Raw genomic sequence first — 24,434 nt, 5'->3', positions numbered from 1 at the left:
CTGTATAAGAATGTTTCACATTATGGAAATGTGTTACATACTATAAAAATTTACAAGTAATCAAAATTTTTTGAGTAATATAAAAAATTAACCACAGAATTTCCCACATGTGATTAATAAATCAACACTCAGCTGTAAACCATATAATAAATAAAAGCCTAACAGCTGCACACATTACAAACAATCTTGAACGATCAAATTTATCTCAAGTAGATGGTTTAAGACCTGATGGTATGACAACCATACCTTGGGCCCTCAGCAAATCACTCATTGGGGCTACACGTGTGTCTCATCATTCCCTTCAAACATAAATTTCAATTTAATAACACAGGCAGAAATTAAAAAGACAAACAAATACAAAAATTTTAAAAACTTCATATTCACTCCAATATTGACTTCTACTAACGGTTTCGCCTTCAACATTTATATTTTTAAAAAATCTGCGTAATAAAATACGACTTTTCACAAATGAACCCAGAGAATTTTATTTTATTCGACAAAAAATTCAAATAGAAATTTATAGACACAATTATGGTTCATGGGGACTTAATTATAGAATTTTATTTTTAATTATATAATTATAAATTTATAAATTATAATTTTTTAATTAGGTTTTATTACATATTTTATAATTTTATATATTTTCATAATCCTTAGTGTATTACAATTTTTTATAAAGACGGTTAACCAAATTAATTACGGAATTCAAATTTACTAATTGAGCAATAAATAATGGCGAAAACCGGATGTTTGGTATTACTATAGTATTTGTTTTGGCACGTAGCCGTTATTTGTTTATTTTTGTTTTTATCGCAAATAACTTTTTATTCTTAAATTCGGCTACAAAGGTGATTAAAGAATTAATCTCTACTAAGGAAGCCCTAAAGAAGGATACAAATTTCATCGTTATTGCTTTAATAATTTTCTGGCATAATTTGACCTATAAACATTTCTTTAGCGTATTACTATTTTTATAAAGACGGTTAACCAAATTAATTATGGAATTCATATTTACTAATTGAGCACTAAATAATGGCGAAAACCGGATGTTTAATACTGCTATAATTTTTGTTTTAGCACGTCGCCATTATTTGTTTATTTTTGTTTTTTTCGTAAATAACTTTTTATATTTAAATTCGGCTACAAAAGTAATTAAAGCACTAACCTCTAATAAGGAAGCCCTAAAGAAGGATATAAATTTCATCGTTAGTGCTTTCATCATTTTCTGGCCATAATTTGACCACCAAACATTTCTTTAGCGTATTACAATTTTTATAAAGACGGTTAACCAAATTAATTATGGAATTCAAATTTGCTAATTAAGCTTTAAATAATGACGAAAACCGGATGTTTAGTACTACTATAGTTTCTGTTTTGGCACGTCGCCATTATTTGTATTTTTAGCAAATAACTTTTTATTCTTAAATTCGGCTACAAAAGTAATTAAACCACTAACCTCTACTAAGGAAGCCCTAAAGAAGGGTATAAAATTCATCGTTAGTGCTTTCATAATTTTCTGGCCATAATTTGACCTCTAAACATTTCTTTAGCGTATTACAATTTTTTATAAAGACGGTTAACCAAATTAATTACGGAATTCAAATTTGCTAATTAAGCACTAAATAATGGCGAAAACCGGATGTTTAGTACTACTATAGTTTTTGTTTTGGCACATCGCCATTATTTATTTATTTCGCAAATATCTTTTTATTCTTAAATTCGGCAACAAAAGTGATTGAAGCACTAACCTATACTAACGAAGCACTAAAGAATGATATAAGTTTCATCGTTAGCTTCCAAAAGTTCTGCCAACTTCACGCTTAAATCGTGACGTCATAATTTTTATTTAGCTAATAACTTTTTTTCCATATGGCGGTTAACTAAATTAATAACGGAATTTAAATAAATTAATTAAGCACTAGATAATGGCGAAAACCGGATGTTTATTACTACTATAGTTTTGTTTATTTTTGTTTTTTTCGCCAATAACTTTTTATTCTTAAATTCGGCAACAAAACTGGTTGAAGCACTAACCTCTACTAACGAAGCACTAAAGAATGATATAAGTTTCATTGTTAGTGCTTTCAATCAACTTTTAAGCGTGAAGTTGGCACAAATTTTTATTTTTGCCTATAACTTTTTTTCCTTAAATTCGGCTACTATACGGATTGAAGCACTAATAAGCACTAACGAAGCACTAAAAAATAACATATGATTCATCGTTAGTGCTTCCAAATGTTCGGCCAACTTCATGGAACTAAATTTGAATGTTAATTTTGGGTTTTATAAATCCATGGAAGGTCATTTCATTTACAAACAAAATGTTTTTTCAAATCTTTTTCAGGGCACTTTTTCACAATATTTTTTTATTTCCAAACAACAAACGATTTTTATTATACAGCTGGTTTTATTACAACATATTTTAATAAATAATTTGGGCAAAAATACCATATCCCCAGAAATGAGACCAATGTTACTTAAAGTCAATATAATTTACTTATTATATAAAAGCATTTAAAGTACCTGTAAACAGGACTAAATTATTTTCAAAAAGCCTATACAAGTAGAATATGCAAATTGAATGTGTAGAGAGATAGGTTATCTAAGAGAAAAATAAGACCTAATTTTTAAATAGATTAAATATTAAAATATTATTCACCAGATAGATTAACATAATGATTTTATTCGTATGGCAATTCAAACATTTATCGCGAAACCCTCTTTCACGAAACTTTTATCGCGATACTTTTATCGAGAAAGAATTTTATAGTGAAGGTAAACCATGTAAATTTATTTCCCCAAAACGTTAACCGCGAATTCAATAGAGCGATAACATTATAGCAAAACCCTTATGCCTAACCCCTTATAGCGAAGCTTTAATCGCGAACCCTTACAGCAAATTTTCCGCGTATGTGTTCGAGCGAAATCATTATCGCGAACACATTACCGCGAAACAATAAATATATTGCGAAATGCATTTATTTAAAGGAAAACAACATATTGAATATTAATTTACTGATAAAAGTTCCTTAAATCATAAACGTGAAATGTTTGGATCTTTTATTACCTATTGTCTATTAAGTAAGCATGTAACCTTTATCTGATATGATTAATAAAAAATTAATTAATTAATATCTTTCTGGGCTCTTCTCGCGCATAGTTGTAAGTACGAAGTGGATATTTGGTTTACCCTAATAAATTCACCCACCCCCCTCCCCTACAACATAAATTTTTAAAATGTTCTTTATGCTATTAAAAGTATTTGAACAAATATTTTGAAATGCTTATTTCTCCAATCAAGATAAAAAATAGTAACTAAGAATATATTATTTTTAAAAATCATAGATTTTGCTAAGTAATTTTTTTTTAATTTTCTCAGAATTATTTTATTCTAATGATTAATCCTAAAACTCAAAAAATCATGCTTATGCACTTAAATAGAATAAATAGTAAATATTTCTGAGCAATATATTTATTTTTTAAGAAATTCAATTCTGAGAAAATTAAAATTTTTACTTACCAAAATCATCTTTTGAAAATTCAGTATTCATTATTTTAAGTTTTAATTCTGAGTAATTAAGAGAAAAAAATATATATGCTGTAGCACTAACTTATATGTATTGTAGTTAAGCATTACATATTGGCTTAAAATACAGAATTAGGGTATGAAAGGTATGGCAAACTTCATGTTTAAGGCTGCGTCTCAATATTAGATTCAAATTCATATAAAACTTTGAACTAATATTTTAGAGGAAAGATAAAATATCTATAAAGATCGTAAAATCATAATATTCAAAATATTTTGAATTAGAAAAATCCCTTATTTTACTTAGATGGAATTTATTTATGAACCATTCAAAAATTTATAAAAACAGTCTAATTATCTTGGTTAGTGACTGGCAACTGATTGATGAATTTTTACATATTAAGGATTTCAGACAATAAATATTGACGCAACCCAGATATCAATTTCACCAATAAGGATATAAATTTAGCTAATGAACTCAATGTTAATATATTAATAAAGCCTGAATTATTTTTGCGCGTTTTTTTAAATTAGACTTCGAGGAAATGAATAGGGTAGGATAGCAAAGAATATTTTATTCCAAATTTTATAAATTTATAAAGGCTAAAAGAAAATTAAAAACTCTATCATTGAATCACTCTTGTACCTATTTTTTTAAAATATTGTTCAATTAATATGATCATAAAAATAAATATTTCATAATATAATAGTCATTATTAGCAGTTTTGTTAATCAGCCAAATTTAGTCGGCTAAAAGACAATTAACTAATAGTCATAGTCAAAAATCAACTAAAAACTCGAGCGACTAAATATGTCGATTCGTCGACTAAGTTGATCAATATGTCGGCTTAATCGATCCATTTAGTCGGCTTAGTTGACCCATTTAGTCGACTAAATCGAATTTTTGAGCTGCTTGAATCCCTATATAGTCAGGGTAAAAATATAAAGTATAAACATGTTAAATTGGGATTTCAATAAAGATGAACCATAGAAAAGTAACAATTGTCATATAATCTTCTTTTTTTTTGACATGATAAAAATAAATGGTAAACAGGTTAAATTGAGCTTTTAGGGAAAATAACCCATAGAAAAGTGACAATTGTTATAATCGTTATTTTTAAAATTTTTTAAATAAATAAATTTTCATGTTAAATTTAGATTTTTGGGAAGATGAACCATAAAAAAGTGACAATTGTCATAATCGTTACCAAAATTTCAGTGAAAATGTATCATACAATTGTCAAAATAGTTAATTTTAAACTTTTTTGAATTTTTTTGAAGCAAATGGGTAGAAATATAATGTGTAAACTTGTTAAATTAGAATTTCAATTTTGATGTACTATAGTAAAGTGACAATTAGAATCGTTATTTTTAAGCTTTTTTGAATTTTTTTTTAAAACGAGCGGGTTTTTAGTCCACACCCGAGGGGCGGGAGAATAAAATAATTTTATAAATCGGAAGAGCGGGCGGGTTAAATAATTTTTTAACTAGTCACATATTAAATAAGTTATAAACAGCAAAATAAATTTTAATAAAAATATGATTTATTGATTTTAAAATCAAGACAAATTTTATTGACTTTATATTAAAAAAGTTCGAAATAGCGTTTGTTTTTTCTACATTTTTTAAACAAGTATATCGTAAATATATTAGGTAGAAAACATACTTTCTTATAATATGCGCGTGGCTAGCGAGGAATTCCTCCTCCCACCGTAGCAAAAATCATTTAAAAAATATAAAAGTTTTTCACAAAGTAATCTAAAATTATATCTAAAAACGTTAAAATTAATTTAAACATTTCTAACATACTTTTGAGTTTTTACTTTTTTTATATTAAAGACCTTTTTATGAAAATTTTGAAATAATCATTATTTTAATAAATTAGTAACTTAATATTTATCTTTTAAATTATTGTCAGTGATATTGTACACATTTTTAGGGGGAGAGAGGTTTAGGTGTAGGAGGAGAGGGGGTTGTGAGTGATCATTTTTAGTATAAAATGATATCTATGAAAGCAAACAAATTTTCGATGGAGGAAAATACATTTCCCAAAACTTATGATTAGGTTTTATTGTATGTAAAAATTATCCTCAAATACAGATAAATTTATTTGAAAGTCCACTGTAAACTTGCGTTGTAAGGGTTATAAGCAGTGGCGTTACTCTCCTTTATAATCTCAAGTGGCCTAAATATTTTTTAAAATTAACTTAATTTTATTTTAGTTAGTATTTCTGATATGCCTTCTTTTTTTTTAGTTAATTTTAATAATTTCAAAATGATCTTCTATTTATAAGTATTGTTATAAATAATTCAAATTTTCAAGGGGCTCCATATTTTTCAGGAATTTGAGCCTCTGGGCGCCTATACCCTCTACCCTAGTGATGCTATTGGTGTTTATTAGCCTTATTAGAAATATAGAATTGGCTTATCTAATAAACGTAAAAAACAGGTTATTAAAATTCGCTAGCAAAAAATAAAATATATTTTAAAAAATACTAATTAAATAATAATATTATATTTTGAAATTTTATATTCAAATCATTATATTATGGTTTCATTTTCAATTTATAATTATTTTTATACATATCATATTCAAAGACATTTTTAATTAAAATATTTTATCGATAAATAAATAGTTGTTATTGTTAGTATTCATTTTAAAATTTTGTGATCTCTAAATATTAATAGATTTTGAAATTATTTTAATATTTTTAGAGCCGTTTAGTATAAACCACTCGAGAATGAGAATGAAATATACCATTTGACTTTAAATAAAATATAAATGGATATTATTTTCTTAGCAATAAAGGGCATTATTTTTATTATCAAAAAATTAATCTTTTATGTAGTATTTATAAATTTTTGGGAAGTAAATTTATCATTAAAGTATATTTTTTTTATAAATTTTTAAACCTTAAACATTGATGGATATAAAAAAATTTTATCAACCAAGAACCTAAAAGTAATATAATTTAATATATAAATATAACTTAAACTCAACATAACTGTATTCATCTTCACCTTCTAATTAACAATGATTATAAATAAAAGAATCTAAATAAAAAATAAAGTCTTCCGGAGGTTAATAATTATTTTTTAGACAAATTTGCTAAATAGAATTATTTTAAGACTTCTTGTATACAAGAAAAGAATAACTGCAAAAGCATGCCCGAAACGATGGAGCTTTCGACATCAAACTGTTAATTTTTAGATCTCGAAGGGCCTATTTAATGACCTTGGAGAAATTTCAGAATGGCCTAAACCAGATATTTTATCTGAAGCTGATACATTATTAGATTTAATAAGACAGCCATTTTTCCGCATTGGAACATTGTATTAATAAATTTTATTTAATAGCATAACAATTTTATGCAATTGTTATGGATTTGGCTGTAGTTACACGAATATTATTATATTACAACTTTGAAAACTAAGAGACAATATCTACAAAAAATTTCACTTAGATTATTGAAGCGAAAGTGAGATTCTATGATTTCAAAATCTGCTAGACTATACTTGTACCTAGACAAACAATCGTTCCAATATTAACGTTGACTCAATTGAGAATTACTACCATTGTTATTCCACTTTTGAGTATATTTTTGACTCAAATCAATGAACGATTTGTGATTCATCAAATGGCTCTATCTAATTTACAAATACTGTTACCTATGTTCCTTTTCAGGATATATTAAATTTTGATATTGAACAAATTAAGTATTTACCTAAATTTTATCCATATGGTATAAATATATCTATAGGCCTATTAATTTCAGAATTTATATCTTGCTACATAAGATTAAATTTAATAGATAATCCATAATCCTTCAAAAAACGCAATGTTTAAAATATATTATGGAGTTTTTCTAAAAATACGAAAATTACTGTACATTTTGGCAACAATAACAATTTTTTGAAATAATTTTCCCAACTTTATTTATTTTATCTAAATTTCATTACAAGGACAAATTAGAAGATCTTTTTTTTATTATGGAAAATAAAATTACCTTAAAATATATTGTGGAGTTTTTCTAAATATAAGAAAATTATTGTATATTTTGGCAACAATACCAATTTTTTTAAATAATTTTTACAACAAGGACAAATTAGAGGACCTTTTCTTTATTAAGGAAAATAAAATATTACCTCAAAAGTACGACATTCTGTTGAATGGGCTAGTTTTTTACTTAATATGCATCGAGAAACTATTTTAAAGGGGCGATCGCATGATTTAATTGTCATTTATGAACTATATTTTGATCAACTATCATATAATGTTTACTATATTTTACTGTGATACATACCGGTTATAGCTATAATATTTTTTAACAATATTTTATTCGCTCTTAAATATTTTGATTTTCCAATATTTCATCGTTTATGTTCCAAATTGTCATTTTTAATATGATTGGTTATAATAAATTTAATATAGATTAGTTATAATAAATTATGTTCCAGAAAAAATTATTTTAATATATAAATAATTATCTCCCCCTCACCATCTCTATAGGAAATTTTTGGCTAACGTCTGCATAGTGCCATTGAGCAAATCTAAAAAATAGAAAATTTTTTTAAATTTTTAATCTAATATTTAAAACTTTGCAAAATTATCGCTTTATTCTTTTTCGGGTTTGTTTAATAATCAAATATGAATGTTACATAATCATCATTAGAATTATAAATAAAATGAAATCTTACTGCACATTGTTCTCTTTTTTTAAAAACTAAATTACATCTAAAATAAATCTTCCTACCCTCTTGTATATCATTGATTATTGTCCTCAATCATTACTATTTAAATATTGTTGGACTTTAGCATTTTTAAAAAATTTTTATTTATTTCATCCTTACTATTGCCAGCTTTTTCATAGTAATCAGATGAATCTGAATAGTATTTAATTGGTTCCATTACATACTTATCCATTTTCAAAATAAGCTTCAAATAAAAAAACTTAAAAATTATTTATTAGACCCAAAATTTAAAATACCAACCAAATTATTTTATAACTATCTATTTATTTTAACTACTATCCATATCCAAATAAATAAAATAATTGAAAATTAATTACACACTGACCAAAAATTTAACATACCTACCAAATGTTTTTCTAATGTTCATTTAATTTAAATAGTGCCCATTGTGATTAATTTCACTGTCCATTTCTTATAAAAAATTGCCCAAATAATTTGTCAATATAAATCTCCATGCATGGGTTTAGTTTTCGTAAATATCATTTTAAGCTAATTAATTATCCCCTATACACTCTCCCATCCCCCATCTCTTTCCCAAAAAAATAGTAGAATTTGTTATTAATCCAAATAAAGATAAAATATTTTGTATTCTATTATTAGTTTGAAATATATAAATTTAATCCCCTTTTTAACTATAGCGAGAGTGAAATTTATCGATTATACGAAATAGTCTCTAACCCAGAATTATTCACAAATGATCCCTCTCAGGCAATTAACTCAGATACATCACATTCGGCAGATAACTTGCGATCAAGATCAAATTCTATCTTATCTCTTCCGTCCATAAATTCCGAAGCCAAACACTTATTTGAAGAAATCTTTTATAATATATTAACAGATTATAGAAAAAAAAAACAAGAATTGAATAAATTTACGACTTTGTATAATGAGTACAAAATTTTTTTATAGCATACTCTTAATTAAGGAAGTTTTTTAAAAAATATTTTCTTAGTTTCTATTTATAACAATGTAACATGCGCGTACGCAGGAATTTGGTGGGGGGGGGGGGGGGGATTAAAATTTTTTTAAATAAAATCATTGTTATTTAAAAATATAAAGCATAAATTTTTTTAGGACTAATAACAATTTCTAATACAGAATTTTAAATTAATGTGAATTATAAAAAATAAATATATAAACCGGCATATAGAAAACTATAAAATAAATGTGAATTAAAAAAATATTAAACGGATATAACCGGCGGCATATGAAAAACTATAATATAAATGTGAATTATAAATAAATATAACCAGCATATAAATCAGAAATCACTATAAAATAAATGACCCAAAATAGAAATTTAAATTTAAGCCTTTAAAATTTATATATAAAGTATAAATTTAAATGTTGGAAATATAAATTATTACACAAGTTTCTTAGGAATAATTGTATTTTGTATGTAATAACTTAAAAAGTATTCATGAAAAAATATAATTAAAATATTAATTCGCACATAAAATAATTAAGAAGCATATTATAAATTTATATGTAAAATCCAATCTTCATTGAGATTGGGTTTATTGTTCAATTATCTCATCTGTGCTTGGCCTCAAATGCCTACGAATATTCAAAAGGGCCAAACCATTCAATATATTGTCAGAAGTTGCACTCCTTTAGGTATGTTTTTATTCTTCTTAAAGAAGGGAATGTTCTCTCATTAGTTGCAGTACTAATGTGAAGTGTTGCTAATATATATAATTTATTATACATTGGGAAAATAATCTTAAAGATGTTTGAAATGATGCAAAGCATCCATAGCATTTTTTGGGACTATATCAACCATAGTTAATCTTTTATATACTATAGTTGGCATTCAGCTAATAAGGCATCATAAGATACTTTAACATCTTCATAAATCTGATAAATATTTTATTTTTTTTCTATTACTATCTGAAAAAGGTTGGTAAGGCTTTTGTGGAAGTAATATCTGCAGACTACTAAGTGCTGCCTGATGAATTAAAACCCGTTCTATTTGGGTTATAAATGTATCTAAGAGAGGGATAAAGACATTTATTTTATAATACTCTTCTACTGACCCTATATTAATGTTAGGACGATAAGCTTGCCTCGATGCAAGCCGAGGGAGCAAATGTTAATCTCATATAGCTCTGCTTTTGACTCAAAAATAACATATAAAATATGAAATTCTTCAATAACATTAGCCCTAATTTCCCTGAGTTCTAATAATATGCTCTCCGCTATTCTCATCATTTTAATCAAGTCAATGTTATGTTATTAAAAATACATAATATATATTCTAATGAGAAAAAAAGTAAGTATTGAAACCAATGATATGCTTGCTTCTGAGGATATATCTCCTTCAGGTGTGATTTTTCAGTAAGAGCATAATAATCAACTCTTCTAACTCTATAGAAGCTGTTTTGATGGCAAAGACTCCATCTCGTTGGACAAGCTTTTTGCAATGTCTTTCTCCTTGTTGTACAAGGAGTTTCAGAAATAATTCTGTTTACAGAATCTCCTAATGCTTGAAATTTTACAAGACCACGAAAATTACCTTCATTATAATTATTAGAAATTCAAGCTTCCTGAATCCAATGACCATGTAATAACGGGCCCTGCAATCAATATAGTATAGCCTCAATAGTTAGCTTGATCTCTATTTTCTTTTGCTATTTTAATCCTATTTTTGTCAATATGTGATAAAATGGGAATCATATCCCCACAATTAATTTGAAGAAATAATGGGTTTACCGCGTTTGTGATAATTTGTTTTATTGTCAAAGATTTATCCAGCATCTTTGTACTTGTTGACTTAACTAACAGGACTCATAACTTGCAATAAGCTCCATTGTCTCGGTAGAGAATTCTAGCCACAATCATCTAGTAAAATAGCTGTTTTGAAATTTTAACTTTCAATTAGCACATAAAGTTTGTTTGAAATTTGAGGGGTAGAATATAAATCTATTATTAAATAAAATATTAATCTTAGGTATCTTTATTACCTTTTTAAGAAGCTTATGTTTTACTTCTAGGCTAATTATGAAATGTTATAAAATTATTTGTACTTTTTTGCTTTTTTGTAAGATGACTAGGATTTTCATCATCATCAGTATGTTTAAAAAATTTCTTATGTCCATAATTATTATGTGACTAGAAAATAGACAAATATTACGCCAAGAAAAACTTGAAATCGAAATTAATTGATAAAATAACTTAGTAAATGAATGTGATAAATAAATGTAATTAAATATATTTAAAACGAAAGAGAATGGATTAAATATTATAAAATACAAAACAATAATATTTTTGAAAAATTTATCCGGCATCTGCATTTTTTGGCTTTGAGGGGGGGGGGGGGTTGTCCCCCTGCCCCCCCCCGCTGCGTACGCCAATGCAATGTAATATAAAGTAAAATGGTAAGATACTAATAATTGTTTCAAATATTTTTATTAACAAATTTCTATTTATTAAAACAATATTTTGGCATTAGAAAAATGAAAGAATGCGAAAAGTTAAAAGATATTATTGATGTTAATTCCAATCCGAGCCATGATATGAAACATAAAAAAAATCCTAGGGCCAGAGATCATAATGATAAAGATTGTAATCTTCAATTGATACGAAATCGATTTACTATGTCTGGATTAGAACCTAAATGTTCTGAGGTAAATAAAATATTTGTATTTCAGTGTAAAAATAAGGCAAATATCCAATCACCAGGGAAATCTGGAGAGGAGAACAAGGTCCCCTAGCTAGAAAAAATTTATATTGATTTTTATGGTAGTTTTACCCTCTTCTGGAAAATTAATAAAAAATAATAACAACAGTTCCACATTAATTGCAGATACGAATAAAATATCCTTTTCTTTTAAATCTCAATTTTATACCATTAAGTTACACCACTCTGGGTACCTTTGGGGGAAATTTTAAAATAAATATAAATAGTATTCACCTTATAAAATAAATAATTTATCAGCATAATTATCCATATCTGCATTACTCAATTCTAAAGGTCTAATAGAGATTAAAATTATTTATATAGTTGCAGATTACAATCTTATTAATTGCTGTATGCATAGTTCCAAGAACGTTATAGAACTTTATAATAAATGAAATAGACGGTTATATTGCATAAATAGAAATAACTGTTCTGCAATTCATGGCCCAACACATCTAGGTGCCCTGGTTCTCATAGATTGGTTCAACCAATAGCTAACATTCCTCACTCAACACTACCAATTATTTAATATTGAAACTAATAATCCTATAAGGCTAACGACCACAATAAATAATCCTAACTTTATGATATGGCCTACTATCTTTAGCAAAAAATGCAAAAATTTTACAGTTGATGATTATTTTCTAAGTTTATGGCCATAACAAACATATTATTTATTGTGATATTGGTTCCCAAAAATGAACGACTAATCTGTAAAAAAAATAATTTTTCTACCAGTGAGAAGCAATTTTAGAAACCATTAATTAAATCTTAATTCTTAAACCATTCCAAAAATTTCCAAATCGCCTTAAAGAATTCACTATCCAGGATTTAATAGATCAATATGTAGATAAATATTGATATAATTTTAAATATTAACTATATCCTTACTGATAATCACAATATTTAATCTCACATCGACCCATTAACACCCTTCTCTTCTTTGATACTCCCATGCCAATAATATTTTTACTTAAACCCCAAATGGAACACGATTTCTCGTGTGGCTAAAGGTTTCTCTGATTGCATCTTCTCCATCTTGCAAAATTTTAACTGTGAAATGGCTCTGATTTTTTTTATGGCTTCAATACTTTCAAGGTGCCTGATAAAACATTATACAAAATCTAACACAACAAATTAAAGATGCTGCTCTTAATACCAATCCATACCTTCTTGGTGTCTTTACAATCTACTAATTATTTCAAAAGGAAAAGCATCTCCCATTGAGATCAAGGCCAAACCTATCTCCAAAGTATTGATTACTTAAATAACAAAGGTGAGCATCCACCTATGATTCACCTGCTGAATCCTCTGATCCTAAATTAAACTTTGTTCCAAATATCCTAACTCCGTTATCATTCTAATTGATCCTCGACCTCTCCATTCGCGAGACTGATTACACACAGGAAAAGTTATAAATGTCCTCCCTCTCATTTCATCGTTACTCCACATACATTTTGGCGCGACTCATTGCCTTATAAAAGCCCAATAATTATATATTAGGTCAATAGCTGTAGGATCAAACTTTCGACGTCTTGTTAACAAAATTATTTTTTCAAGAAAAAGGCACGATGCATCCCTCATTTTGAGTTTGTTTCAATTTGGTGTTGGAGTAGTAGGAATGAGGCCGCGGTTCACTTGACCCAAATTCATTAAAATATTTGAAATCCTGATTAGGATCGACTTCGCCAATGCTTTAAATACTCTACCTCGAAATTCCTTTCTTTTCCTTGAGAACTCTTTTCCCTGGACATACAGATTTTTCCATTCCAGCTCTCAATATCTTTCCACATTACAATATGATTCTTAATTTCCATAAAAGGGATTCAACAGTGATTCTCTTGGATCATTGCTTGTCTTGGAATCAATAAATGATCAAGGCAATCAATGTCTCATACTCCCTTGATGTCTGGTACATCTACAATAGTATAATTACCAGTCATCTAAAGTTGTTAATCAAGCGATTGATATAATCCTGGAAATCAGTTGTTCTTCAGGTCTCATTTTCAATCAGAGAAAATAGGAATTCATCAAACTAAACTATTCTGAACCTATTACCCACAATTTAAAGATCATTAAGAAAGATTAACTAACACATTTAAAATCTCCGGTTAGAGACACGCTATTTACAGCTTTCTTCGTTAAACTCTTGAAACTCTGTGCAAGTTGTATGATATACTCTTACTTTTCTCTAGTAAATCGTTTTTTTTTCCTTTTAAAAAACTTAATTTATATATTGCGCATTCTTATGCTCCTATAGGACTACCCCTGTTTTAAATATCTACTTCTTTAAAAGCTTATAAAACTGGAATCAGAACGCTTACCGAAAAATTTTTATGTTGGAGCTTATCTCCTAAAAAAATTTGGCGGTTTTGGCATCAGATCCCCTTCTGATTTAGCAGTAAATACTTTTATCTCAAGCTCCTTATTAACAAAATTTACTGTTAAGACTAAACTACCTTGTGATAATTCCTAGAAGCTAAACCTTCTATTCACCTTCGCAACTTACTAAAAATGAGCTTACACATGAAATTGGTATCTGTCTGCTCAATTACTCAACGGCATCTTTGCTCTGGTTGTAATTCTCTCGTCGATTTAAAGGCAAGGCACAGCCTGCACAGCCTGCACTGCCATTCTTGCAAAGGACGTAGTCCAAGTACTAACAATACAAGCCCCTTATTTAACGTGCCCTTAAATCTGCTTAAATTCTATCGAATGATGGAAAAAGTCCAAATGGCCTTACGCATATCCCTTGGAAAAGGGGGGAATCCTAATATAGGACTATTCCTGTATTGATTCCTTAGCCCCTTTCAATCGAAACTCAAATAACTAAATCTAATCTACATTAGCCATATTCGGTGGCATCGCTTCATCTTTCTTCGAATTTATATCATACATTTGTAAATTTACAAATAAACCCTTTGGTTTTTACCCCATACAAAGGCTTTTGCCATATATAAATCGAACTACATCAGCTTCATTGGTAGCCTCTTTCCCAAGGAGCTAATCTTAATATAAGGGTTATTGTTAATATTTAAAGCATTTTTATGAAAAATGGAAACATCCTCAATCCCCATGAATATATAAAATGTAAAAAAGGGTTTTAAAAAATTATTTAAAAAAGGGTTAAAATAATTTAAAATGTTAATTGAGGGGGGGGGGGGTCTTCTGGTGAAATAAATGAATTGAAAATATTCTCAATAGAACAATAGAAGATGAGATACGATGGGCAAAAAGTTATCAATTATTTAATTATGTATATTTTATAGTACCTTTAACATGAAAATACGGTAATAATAATATCAGTTCGGTTTTTGAAACTCTAAAAAATTTCGAACTTATCAATTTATTCATACTACTAACAGCAATATGATGAAAAGTTATTTATTTAGTATTTACTTATTTAACATTGATATATAGCAATTTAAAATTAAAATCAGCCCCAAGAACGAGCAGCTTGTTCACAAACATATAGAGGGCTCCTCGTATTATTCCCCAAATTTTTTATAACATCCAATTAGATGGAAATAAGTAATAGTAAGTTTTTGAAAAAATTTAATTTTTTTTAATATTGCAGTCTAATGAAGTGTATATCGATATATAATATTAAGTTTTAGAAAAAATTAATTGGAGGCATATAGTTGAAGATAATTTGATATCCATAAAATGTCTACATAATTAACCTTAAAATTTATGGGATTTAGAAATATAACAATTTTATTAATTGTATTGTACTCAACATACCTGATATTTGAATTGAAAATAAAATTGGATATAAAAAGTATATAATAATAATAAATATTTTAAATGCTAAACCCATCTTTTCCTATTTTGACCAAATATATTTAATCTTGACATTAAAATAAAAAAGTATATATTAACAATAAATAATTTAAATGCTAAACCCATATTTTCCCTTTTCTACCAAATATATTTAATCTGGATAAAATAATATTTAACTCAATCTAATTCAAAGGATATAAATGTATTCGAAGGCCAATTAATTTCAGAATTTAAATCTATGAATGATTAATTTTAGTAAATAATCCTCCAAGAAACGTTATGAAAGCCTTATATTCTATAAAATATATTTTAGAGTCTTTTCTATATATATATATTAAAAATACTGTTTAATTTGGAAATATATTTGTACAAGCACAAATGAGAGGATCTTTCTTTATTACGAAGAATAAAAACCTATCTCAGTAGTACAACATCAGAAAATCTCTTGAATAGACTAGCTCTACTTAAATGCAAAGAAATCTAATCACTAATAGAAAACAGCGCATACGATTAAATTTTTATTTAACTTTTAAATCATTTATTGTTAACTTCTATATTTTATTATGATTCTATATTTTTTAACAATTTTATATTGCTCTTAATTATTTGATGTTCGAAAATTGTTAATTTTATGATTGGTTCAAATAAATTTTATATGATGATAAGTTTTTATAAATTTGTATTGTTCCAAAAAAATAACCCCACCTCCCTACCCCATAAAAATTTCTAGTCCGCTTGATTTTGATATAATTGTTAAATCATGTTGCTTAACAAAATATTTAAATTTTTGAACTATCATATAATTCACGATTTTATATAATACAATATAGATAATATCATATCTTAGACCCCAACACCTGCTAATTCAAAAAGAATTTTATTCAGATTCGAATTTATATAAAAAATTAGAACATGAATATAAAATAGGGGGGAAAAACCCTGAAAAATCTGATACAAAATCTTATATTCGGAATCACCAAGAAACCCAAACACCAAATGGAGAAATCGGTAATTTATCTTTATCGATGTGTTCTCCATTAAATGAAGCCTCATTGGATACGGTAAATTTAACCTTGACCTAATTTAAATGTATATGTGTCATTTTATTTAAGATTTTTAAAAAATCTCACGTATGGGGAATTATAATCATTAAGAGGCTAATTGCTGCATTTTCATATATTTTCTTTAAATTTATCCTAGCCATTTATTTTCTTAAATTTTATATGTGTCTTTTAATTGAGACATAGTAGGGCAAAAAAATTATCTTTTTTTTATCATATAAATTTGATTTTTTTTAAAAAAGGAGAGATCAAAATCAATAATTCCATGATAATTCAAATTTTAATATATCTAAAATTCAAAATATCGTTTATTTTAGGCTTCCGACAGAATTTTTAACGTTATATTGGCTGGAGATGCATCGGTAGGCAAAACATCCATACTAATTCAGTTTTGCGAGAATAGATATGAACCTGATCTTCAGTCCACGCTTGGTAATTCAATTTTATATTAGTGAAATATTTTTATCGAAATTAAGGAATTGATTGTATGACTAAAAGTGTAATGTTTGAGAAACTTAAAGTTACGTTAAAAATTTGGGACACCGTTGGACAAGAAAGGTTATGCTTGTTAAATTGTTGAAAATTATACCCCTTTTTATTTCCACAGGCCTAGTCAAAATGAAGGTTTTCATTTAAATTTTGATATAAAATTCTAATTCCAAATTTCTATGACATTATTTTCCTTTTTATAATGAAATCGGGAAAAGGCCATTGTGATTTAAAAAAAATATTATTATAGTATACTTTGCATAAAATAATTTTATTTCATATATATTATCTTATTTACTTTTGCCAGATTTCGTAGTCTTACTCAATCTTATTTTAGGAGAGCCGATGGAATAATTTTAGTATATGATAGTAGCAATGAATCATCCTTAATAAACATACGTTATTGGTTAACTTCTATAAAAGTATTATCGTATTTGAATAAAAATAAATTCGGTTCTATTACTAACTATTAAAGGAATCAGCAAATAAAAAAGATGTATCTATCGTCATATGTTCAAACAAATGTGATATATCGCCGTCCAATCAATCAATTTACACTTTGAATTCGTTAGCAGTGGATATTGCAAATGTAATTCTTATGTGGAAATGAATTCAAGACATAAATTTTGAACAAAAATAGATACCTTATTTTTAAATAGTTAAATGAAAATATTAAAGAAATATCCATGTAATAAAATTATAATTAAAAATAAGTTTTCCCTTCCATTAAATATAACAATAAGAATATCAAAACTTTTCTGAATAGCTAGGCGAAGAACGTATGATCATATTCATATATTAACATTAAGTTTGTTAAAATAATGAAATATTGTTACACTTTTGTTAGAAAGTATTTCAAAGCGATTTTCTAACCATATTCCCAAAAAATTTTTTATTTCCAAACAAAGGATAATTTGCCGAATTAATTTTTGTACTAATGGTTAGTTCTCTCAGGCACCATTAATCTTTAATGAAAATATGATTTTTATTTTTATATAAACGATTAGGCGCTTGAAGAGTAAGCGGAAGCATTATATTTAAAATTTTATATTTTACAAAAAATTTCTACACAAATTATTTTTGTATGGAAATAATAAAAAATTGCTAGTAAAATTCCTAAGAAACCGCTTTGAAAAAACGTTCCATAAAAAAACAAATCATTGTCTATTTATTTTTCATGATAATTTTTAAGATAACCTATATCAAATTTACTTTATATAGTATATACCAGGGATCTGGAGTGAATCAAACTGTTATAGTTGTAGGGACCTTTATAATTTTCTGAACCATAACCGACTTTTATTCTAAATCACTAAATGGAGCGAACAGAACTTATATAGTTTTTCTGGTAAAACTTTTTTGTTATATATATAAGTTGTAAACGTCTATGGTGAGTATAAACTTTTATGTTAAATTTTTATTATTTCTATAACGGAAATTTTTTAAATTTCCCTAGTACTTTCCCGGCCTGTAAAAACAAAAAGTCAGACTCGACCAGGCCCGTTACGAAAAGTCCGCTCCGACCTGATAATTTATTTTGTACTCATTTTCCCGACCTCACATTTTTTAATAGGGCTGTGCCGATTCACATATTATACACCAATCCGATCCGATTGTTTTCGATATTGGTTCAAAACCGATCCGATATTCACCACCTCACTTTGAACCAAATGTAATCAAGAAATCAATATATTTTTTTATGCAAAAAATCGAATTATGCATTTAATTAAATTTTTCTATTCTTACAATAATTAAAAAAAGTTTACGGATATTGGTAGTAAAATGAATTTTTCATTATTTCTTCCCGTGAAATTAGAATTCCGCAATAACGCATTTTGCAAAATTATCTTGGTCTTTTGTAAAATATTTCAATAATTCAGATGCCATATTTTATAAAATTCTTTTATTTAAAGTATAAATAATAAAATTGGCATTATTATTTAAAAGTTTTAAAATAAATAAAACTTAGGGTGTTTCTTTCAATATTTATAAAAAAACTTTTAAAATACTATAAATCTAATTTAAAAAAATAAATAAAATTTAAGGGGTGTTGTGCATTTGCATTGCTTAAAAAAAATTTATTTAAAAAAAATTAATAAAATAAATATATATATAAAATAAAAAAAAGTAAAGTAAAAAGATCGGATTGGGTCCGTTTTTTACAGATAACGGCTCGATTCCATATTTTTTAAAACGCTGAATATCGGTACCGATCTGATCCAATATTTAATATCGGCACAGCCCTTTTCTTTATTATTTATATCTATTTTTTCCCAATGTCAATTGAGACTCTTATATCTCTCTTCTAGTTATCTATTTCTATCTACAACAACCTTATTTATATTTGTATTGGATCATATCATAAATATCTTGTTTAATTTTTAATGAGTTTACTATAATATTTTTATTGAATCATTTATAATTTATTGAAAAATCTATGGAAAATTATCAAATATTAAGTTCAAAATTTCAGGGGTTCAAACTGAACCCGAACCCGGAGAAGAAAACCCGGGTTTATGGGAAAAAATCTGAACCCGAACCTGAACCCCGTTTATAAAATTTTCAAAACCCCGAACCGAACCCGGGAATTTTATTTGAATCCGGGTTCAACCGCAGTATATTATTTAAATTAATATAAGATATTTGTATAATTGTAAATACAAATATTAATAATTTACTTGACATTTTATAATATTTTCAAGTTTCCAATTAAGTGAAGTGTTAATAAATTTTAAATAACTTAATTCATTTACTCCATTTTTAAATTTATTCTCAAAGATTCCTATTGGATTGTTAATAAATTTTAAACAACTAAATTCATTTACGCCATTTATTTTAATTTAACTTATTCTCAAAGATTATTAATTAAAAGAAAATGAAAGTGAACAAGTCAAAGTAAAAATTATTATATTGGATATTGTTAATTTAAAGAAATACGTCTAAATAGAATTTTTAAAATCTATACATGACTATGCTTTGTATTTTTAACTATATTTTGCCTATAAATAAAATAAAAAATTATTTTTTACACCAAATTTATGTCTAGTTTTTTAATTATGATTTAAATATAGAATTTTTTTTTATCAATTCAAAAATTCTTAAACCAGAGCTGAATCCGGAACCAAACCAGAGTTAAAAAATATTTACCTGAACCGAACCCGAACCGAACCCACCTATCTTTTTAAGCTTAAACCGAACCCAAACCGATCTCGGGCAAAAATTTTGCCGGGTTCGCATCCCTGCAAAATTTTATGGCAAAATTTCCTAAAATCAGAAAGTAAATATTCTACAGGATGTTGGAATACATTTTTAGCAAAATCATTTTATTTATCATAGAACACTTTCGAAAAATGATTTATTTGAAAAAATAATACATTAATGAAAAACCACATTGACGCTAATATATACATACAATCATTTAATTTCCAAAATACATATTAATAATAAATATTTAAGGAAAACGATGCAACATTTTGGAGAACTAGTGCAAAATCCGGGAAAAATGTTGAAAATGTTTTTAAATCCCTAATCAAGTTTTTATATTATTTTAAAAATAATTTTTCATCTGATTTTAATTATTTGAGACATCGCTTGATTATTATAGATTATAGTTATAAATTTTAACTCTATTTATAGTTAAAATTTTGTTAGAATTAAATTTTTATCTTTCGAATCCCCTCTATAAAGTTGATTGATTAAGACACAATAATAATCGGTATTATATATTAACTAATTAATTTTAAGGATGATGATTGAACGAGAAGACAATGAACTATTCAAATCTGCCACCTATAATTTAAAACGAAACAATAAAGATATGCATGTGAAAAAATGTTGTGAATAAAATATATTATTTTAATCATTTTGAGACATGTCAGCAACAGAATAAATAGATTAATTTTTAATTATGAATGTGTATAAATATTTAAATAAGACAATTTGATCATTTTAAAATAAATTTTTTTTAAATTACTAATTAGCTGGTTAGGGTTAGGGGTGTTTTTTATATAAATTAACTTAACCTAAACCAAATCAAAAAAAAATTTTAGTTACTAATTAGCTGGTTAGGGTTAAGGGTGTTTTTTATAAAAATTAACTTAACCTATGCCAAATCAAAGTTCATCCTATTTAAATTTTTAAATCATGATTCCTAAAGTTGAACTGTATATTAAAATATGAGGAGCCTAAAAGTATATCTATTAGTAGTTTTGGATACAAAAATCAGAGACAAAATTACCCGGGTCGGGCTGGACCTGATTAAAATACGGCCTTGCCCAGCCCGGGTATTTAAAAAAAATCCGGGCCGGGTAGTATATTTTAAAACCAAATATTTGAAATCGCCATTATTAGCTATAAAAATCAAAAATATATAATATAATTTTAAAAAACCTGAGCCGTGCAAATGGTACCACAGCAGGTCTCTAATAAAAATGAAACAAGTAAAGCTAGTAGAGGCATATCTTTATTCAAATAATGAAACAACTTCATGACAATTTTTTTAATTGAATTATCATAAAAGATATTAAGGGGAGCCCGAAGATTAATGGCCATGATTTTTTTCATATCAAATTAATAGCCAAAAATTGTTATTAATAAAAAAAAGGTAAAATCAATATATCTACATAATAAAATTGACATCAATCTCTATTATAGTTTTGATATATCGTGTGATTATAGTGGTCTAAGTCCATTTTTTGTTATTTTTCAGAAGCGCATTTTTAAAATATTATCTATCTTATTTTCAATATGGAAAGAGCTAGAATTTTTTTTAAAAAATTATCTTTAAGATTATGCTTATAGTGATGCGCAAACAAATTATCATATATTTAATTTTAGTTTCCTTAAAAAACGTGGTTTTTATACTTTTCAAAAAGTGGAGATAGATCAAATTTTTACATTAAACTACAAAAATTTAACTCTTTTTGTTCTCTTGTTTTTAAAAGCGTTCTATTTCTCATTAAACTACAAAAATTTAACTCTAATTGTTCTCTTGTTTTCAAAAGCGTTCTATTTCTCACTTTGCGCCAAATTAATATTAGTTTATTATTGCGCCTTTTATTTTTCCTATAAAAGGGACAGTGTTTACGATGTCATATATTTTTTGTACGCTTAATTTTTTTATTTGTAATTGATTCTTAATCTATTATTTTATAAATTCAATATAAGTCTATAGAAAAGTTTTGTTTATGGTTTATTAAATTTTCTGGTTTAAACAGTCTTGATTATTAAGTATAAGGTAGTGTGGTTAATTAGTTGGTTTTACACGGACCATGACCTCAGTTTTTGGTAGAAAAAATGAACTAGAACCAACCCAACGAAACGGCTCTATCTGGTCGGCTAAATCTATAGACCTGAGTACCAACTTAATCCCAAACCATTGTGAATATTTTGCTCAATCATATTTTTGTGCATAGAGGGCGAATATTTCAATATACATAAAAATAATCTTGTTTAATAATATTAGATTCCTTTTTTAAAAAATTGTTCTCTTCTTATAATCTGAAAATATTGTATAATGTTTACTTTAAACTAGCATCTCGAACTCGAGTTGTCGATAACTCAATTTAAAAATTATAGGACGAGTATTTCAATTCCATATTAATTAAATAATTAACATCAAATTCGAAATAATTAACTTCTAAGACCGGGAAAAATTAATTATAGGAATTTATCGATTTTTAGCATTTATAATTCATATATCATCAAAAAATGCGGGTAATATATGTTTATTTAACCAATAATATTCAGGGTCTGACCTAAAGTCGTAAAAATTGGTTTAGGCTCAAGCCGACTAGATGAATTGGCTTTGGCTCAAGTCTGCTCAGGAGTTAGATTCGTTCTAATATTTGACTGCAGTTAGTTAGCCCAATAGTTGACTCAAGTTCAATTTTGAGTCGAAATGTATTTATTAGTTATTTAACCATAATTCGCTAATGAAAATTACGACAAACTAATATATAGCCAAAAATTGCCTACCATCAAAATATTTTACAATATTGGCTATTCGATGATTCGATGCTTAGGTCTATAGATTTGGCTAACCAGATCCACCCATTTGGTTGAATTGGTTCTGGTTCATTCTTTCGACTAAAAATCATGCCAATTCGACCAAACCAAGCAATTTAACTACACTACTATAAGGTAAATTCTACTCAATCTCAAATAGCACCTGGAGGGAATGTCTCCTACTCTAGCTATTCTACCTGTAAATGGAGCCCCGCAATTTCAATAATAAAAATTATAGTCAAAATTGACTTCACTCTAATTTTTATTTTTAACCCCACTTCCCCCTCATCCCGAATCTAATCCACGTTCCACGTCAATTCGGTGCAGCGTCAAGTCGGTGCAGCGTCAAGTCGGTGCGGTGACAATTCGGCGCGTGTCTAATACAGCTGCAATATATTATAAATTTATTAGTATTAAAAAAAAGGATGATTAAATAGAAGTCATGTTGTATGTTAGTCCTATTAATTATTTTTTATATATTTTTTAAAAAAATATCAATTTTATTTACTAAATGTGTAATATCAATAAAAAATTTATAATAAATAAAAAATTAACAACCAATATTTATGCCGATTTCTTTGGTGGATCAATTTACCATATTATAGGGTATGTTGATTAGTAGCCAATATTATGTAACCCTGAAGATTTTGCGCATAGAAGAAAGAAAGAAATAAAGAAAAAGAAAGGTTTGGATCTCTATCTCTAATCTTATATTTGCTTATTTCTAAACTATTATTGTTATGACTATGTTAGCTTGATATTTTTTATCATAAAAGGACAATTTTTTTGGATTTATCTTCTGTTCTTTATATATTCTGCTGATTTAATATATTTATTTTAGAAATATTATATTCTTCGGTTAGGTATACAATGAGAGTGAGTGTCTATACTTTTATACTTGGATAGGTGACTTGATATTTTAAACTGTGGGTCAATCATTGTTGATATAATATACAGGTCTTTATTAAATCGGCCCGACGAATTAATGCGCAATTTTTTTTATATTTATATTATGGATATTGAAATTATAAATATACTTGAAAATAAAATATAAATTTCCAGTGTCATTAAATATGAGAAATTTGACATTCCAATTATCATGGACAAAAAAATATAAGTGGCTTATCATGACATTAAC

At 26.7% G+C, this 24,434-nt stretch overlaps 1 protein-coding gene across 1 annotated transcript in view; it reads left to right on the top strand.

Moving 5' to 3' along the window:
- The window catches only part of LOC135931867 (ras and EF-hand domain-containing protein homolog), a 28,540-nt gene extending 7,364 nt beyond the window's left edge, over positions 1-21,176 (top strand). The window contains exons 3-11 of the mRNA XM_065469172.1: positions 8,917-9,168; positions 11,730-11,904; positions 16,571-16,801; positions 17,119-17,233; positions 17,278-17,359; positions 17,598-17,712; positions 17,766-17,879; positions 20,747-20,823; positions 21,035-21,176. Coding sequence (XP_065325244.1) covers positions 8,917-9,168; positions 11,730-11,904; positions 16,571-16,801; positions 17,119-17,233; positions 17,278-17,359; positions 17,598-17,712; positions 17,766-17,879; positions 20,747-20,823; positions 21,035-21,134 — 1,261 coding nt within the window. The 3' untranslated portion in view covers positions 21,135-21,176. The remainder of the gene's footprint in view (positions 1-8,916; positions 9,169-11,729; positions 11,905-16,570; positions 16,802-17,118; positions 17,234-17,277; positions 17,360-17,597; positions 17,713-17,765; positions 17,880-20,746; positions 20,824-21,034) is intronic.
- The last annotated feature ends 3,258 nt before the right edge of the window (positions 21,177-24,434 follow it).

This window comes from Gordionus sp. m RMFG-2023, chromosome 1 (assembly GCF_954871325.1).
Source record: "Gordionus sp. m RMFG-2023 chromosome 1, tfGorSpeb1-WG-v2, whole genome shotgun sequence".
In the NCBI taxonomy this organism is placed as follows: Eukaryota; Metazoa; Nematomorpha; class Gordioida; order Chordodea; family Parachordodidae; genus Gordionus; species Gordionus sp. m RMFG-2023.
The sequence above is the reverse complement of the archived record's forward strand: the minus strand, read 5'-3'. Positions and strand labels throughout refer to the sequence as shown.